The sequence below is a fragment of the Olea europaea genome, unplaced genomic scaffold (genome assembly GCF_002742605.1).
Source record: "Olea europaea var. sylvestris unplaced genomic scaffold, O_europaea_v1 scaffold5169, whole genome shotgun sequence".
NCBI classification, from domain to species: domain Eukaryota; kingdom Viridiplantae; phylum Streptophyta; class Magnoliopsida; order Lamiales; family Oleaceae; genus Olea; species Olea europaea.
In genome coordinates this window covers 1-1,258 of record NW_019263488.1, presented here as the reverse complement: position 1 = coordinate 1,258, position 1,258 = coordinate 1, and the positions used below count along the sequence as shown (strand labels likewise).

General features: G+C 40.8%; 1 protein-coding gene across 1 annotated transcript; it reads right to left on the bottom strand.

The window, feature by feature from the left end:
- Positions 1-37: 37 nt before the first annotated feature.
- Positions 38-1,252, bottom strand: LOC111388671 (protein FAR-RED IMPAIRED RESPONSE 1-like). The gene is made up of 2 exons (XM_023013432.1): positions 397-1,252; positions 38-313 (listed from the first exon to the last, which is right to left on the bottom strand). The coding sequence occupies exons 1-2, from the start codon at positions 1,249-1,251 to the stop codon at positions 38-40; spliced, it is 1,131 nt and encodes a 376-aa protein (XP_022869200.1). The 5' UTR covers position 1,252.
- Between the last annotated feature and the right edge of the window lie 6 nt (positions 1,253-1,258).

Below are 1,258 nucleotides of genomic sequence, written 5' to 3'. Positions count from 1 at the left end.
TTAGTTGCATATTTAAAATGACTTCAAGAATTTATCTTTAATTAATTAATGGTGCGAGCTTACCTTGCGAATTATGCATAATATTTGATGACGATGGTGCGATGTAATTTGACATTGGTAATACCCCTGAATGCGAGAATGGTGTAGCAAAAGTATACTGTGACACGGGAAATGTTGATGGCATCGAATATTGTAGGCAAGGAGGCGGAGGCTGCATTGAGTAGTTTTGCTGTTGAGCTTCATGAACGTGGACAGCGCTCTCTTGCGTACCAATATGTCGTCCAGTAGGTCTCCTTCCTTTGCTTGATGCTGTCTATAAATTTATGTAGTGTGAAAGTATTCATTACAATCAAATATTTGGATCTGTGTATTTTTAATAAATTAAATTAAATTTACCTTTGTGTTCTTCGAACTTGACTCTAGCGGACCTTTTTTCCTCAGTTTTTTGGGCACTCCCTTTCTACGCGACGATTTCATATCTTTTATGCTCACGCTGGCATCGTTCTGGGAGTCGGTACACTGATCGGCTACTTGAATAGTATGATGTGTGATCGCATTGCTTCCACTGTGCGATGTTTTCAACATCAAAAGATCTTTGCACTGAAGTTTTATCCAATCTAGTATCACACGCGATTGCCTTTCATCGTCTGTAGCAAGGTCAGCCAATTTTGCAAACTCATGACACAGTTCATCATATCTCAATTGCCCAGGAGAGCTGATCAAACCATCATAATTCACGGCGACTCTGGTGTGTGCCCGACTAACGTCTCTTCTCCATCTCCGCAGTATGTACCTCTTTGGAAAGGATGTGACATCGCAACGAATAAGAACTGCAATCGAATGGCGACAAAGAATTCCCCTAAACTCGAACAAATGGCAACTACAAACGATGTCACAGTTCTCTCTCTCAAATGAGACGAAGAATGTTTTTTTCCTTCGTCGCCCCTCATGCATAACATCCTCGTGCACCTCATTTGTCATCAACATATCTCCCTCCAAAGTAGATATGACATCACAGTAAACCTTCCCTGTGAACTCATCCTGAGCTTCCCTGAATTTTGCAATGGTATAAACTGACTGAAATTGTAGCTCAATTTCGTATTGCGCTGCACATGGGACCATTTGCAAAAAAGATTTGAAATTACTTTGGAACTCTTTCTCTACCTTACATCGCAGTGCTCGTTTGTACTGTTCTACAAATTGCTTCAACGTGGTCTTCAAATGCACGTAACCATCAAAGAACGCATTCATACTCTCG

Bases quoted from the DNA above. Each gene is read 5' to 3' on its own strand.
- LOC111388671 (XM_023013432.1), bottom strand. From the start codon at position 1,251: ATGAATGCGTTCTTTGATGGTTACGTGCATTTGAAGACCACGTTGAAG. The intron at 314-396 runs GTAAATTTAATT...ATAAATTTATAG, and splicing joins CAAGTTCGAAGAACACAAAG to ACAGCATCAAGCAAAGGAAG.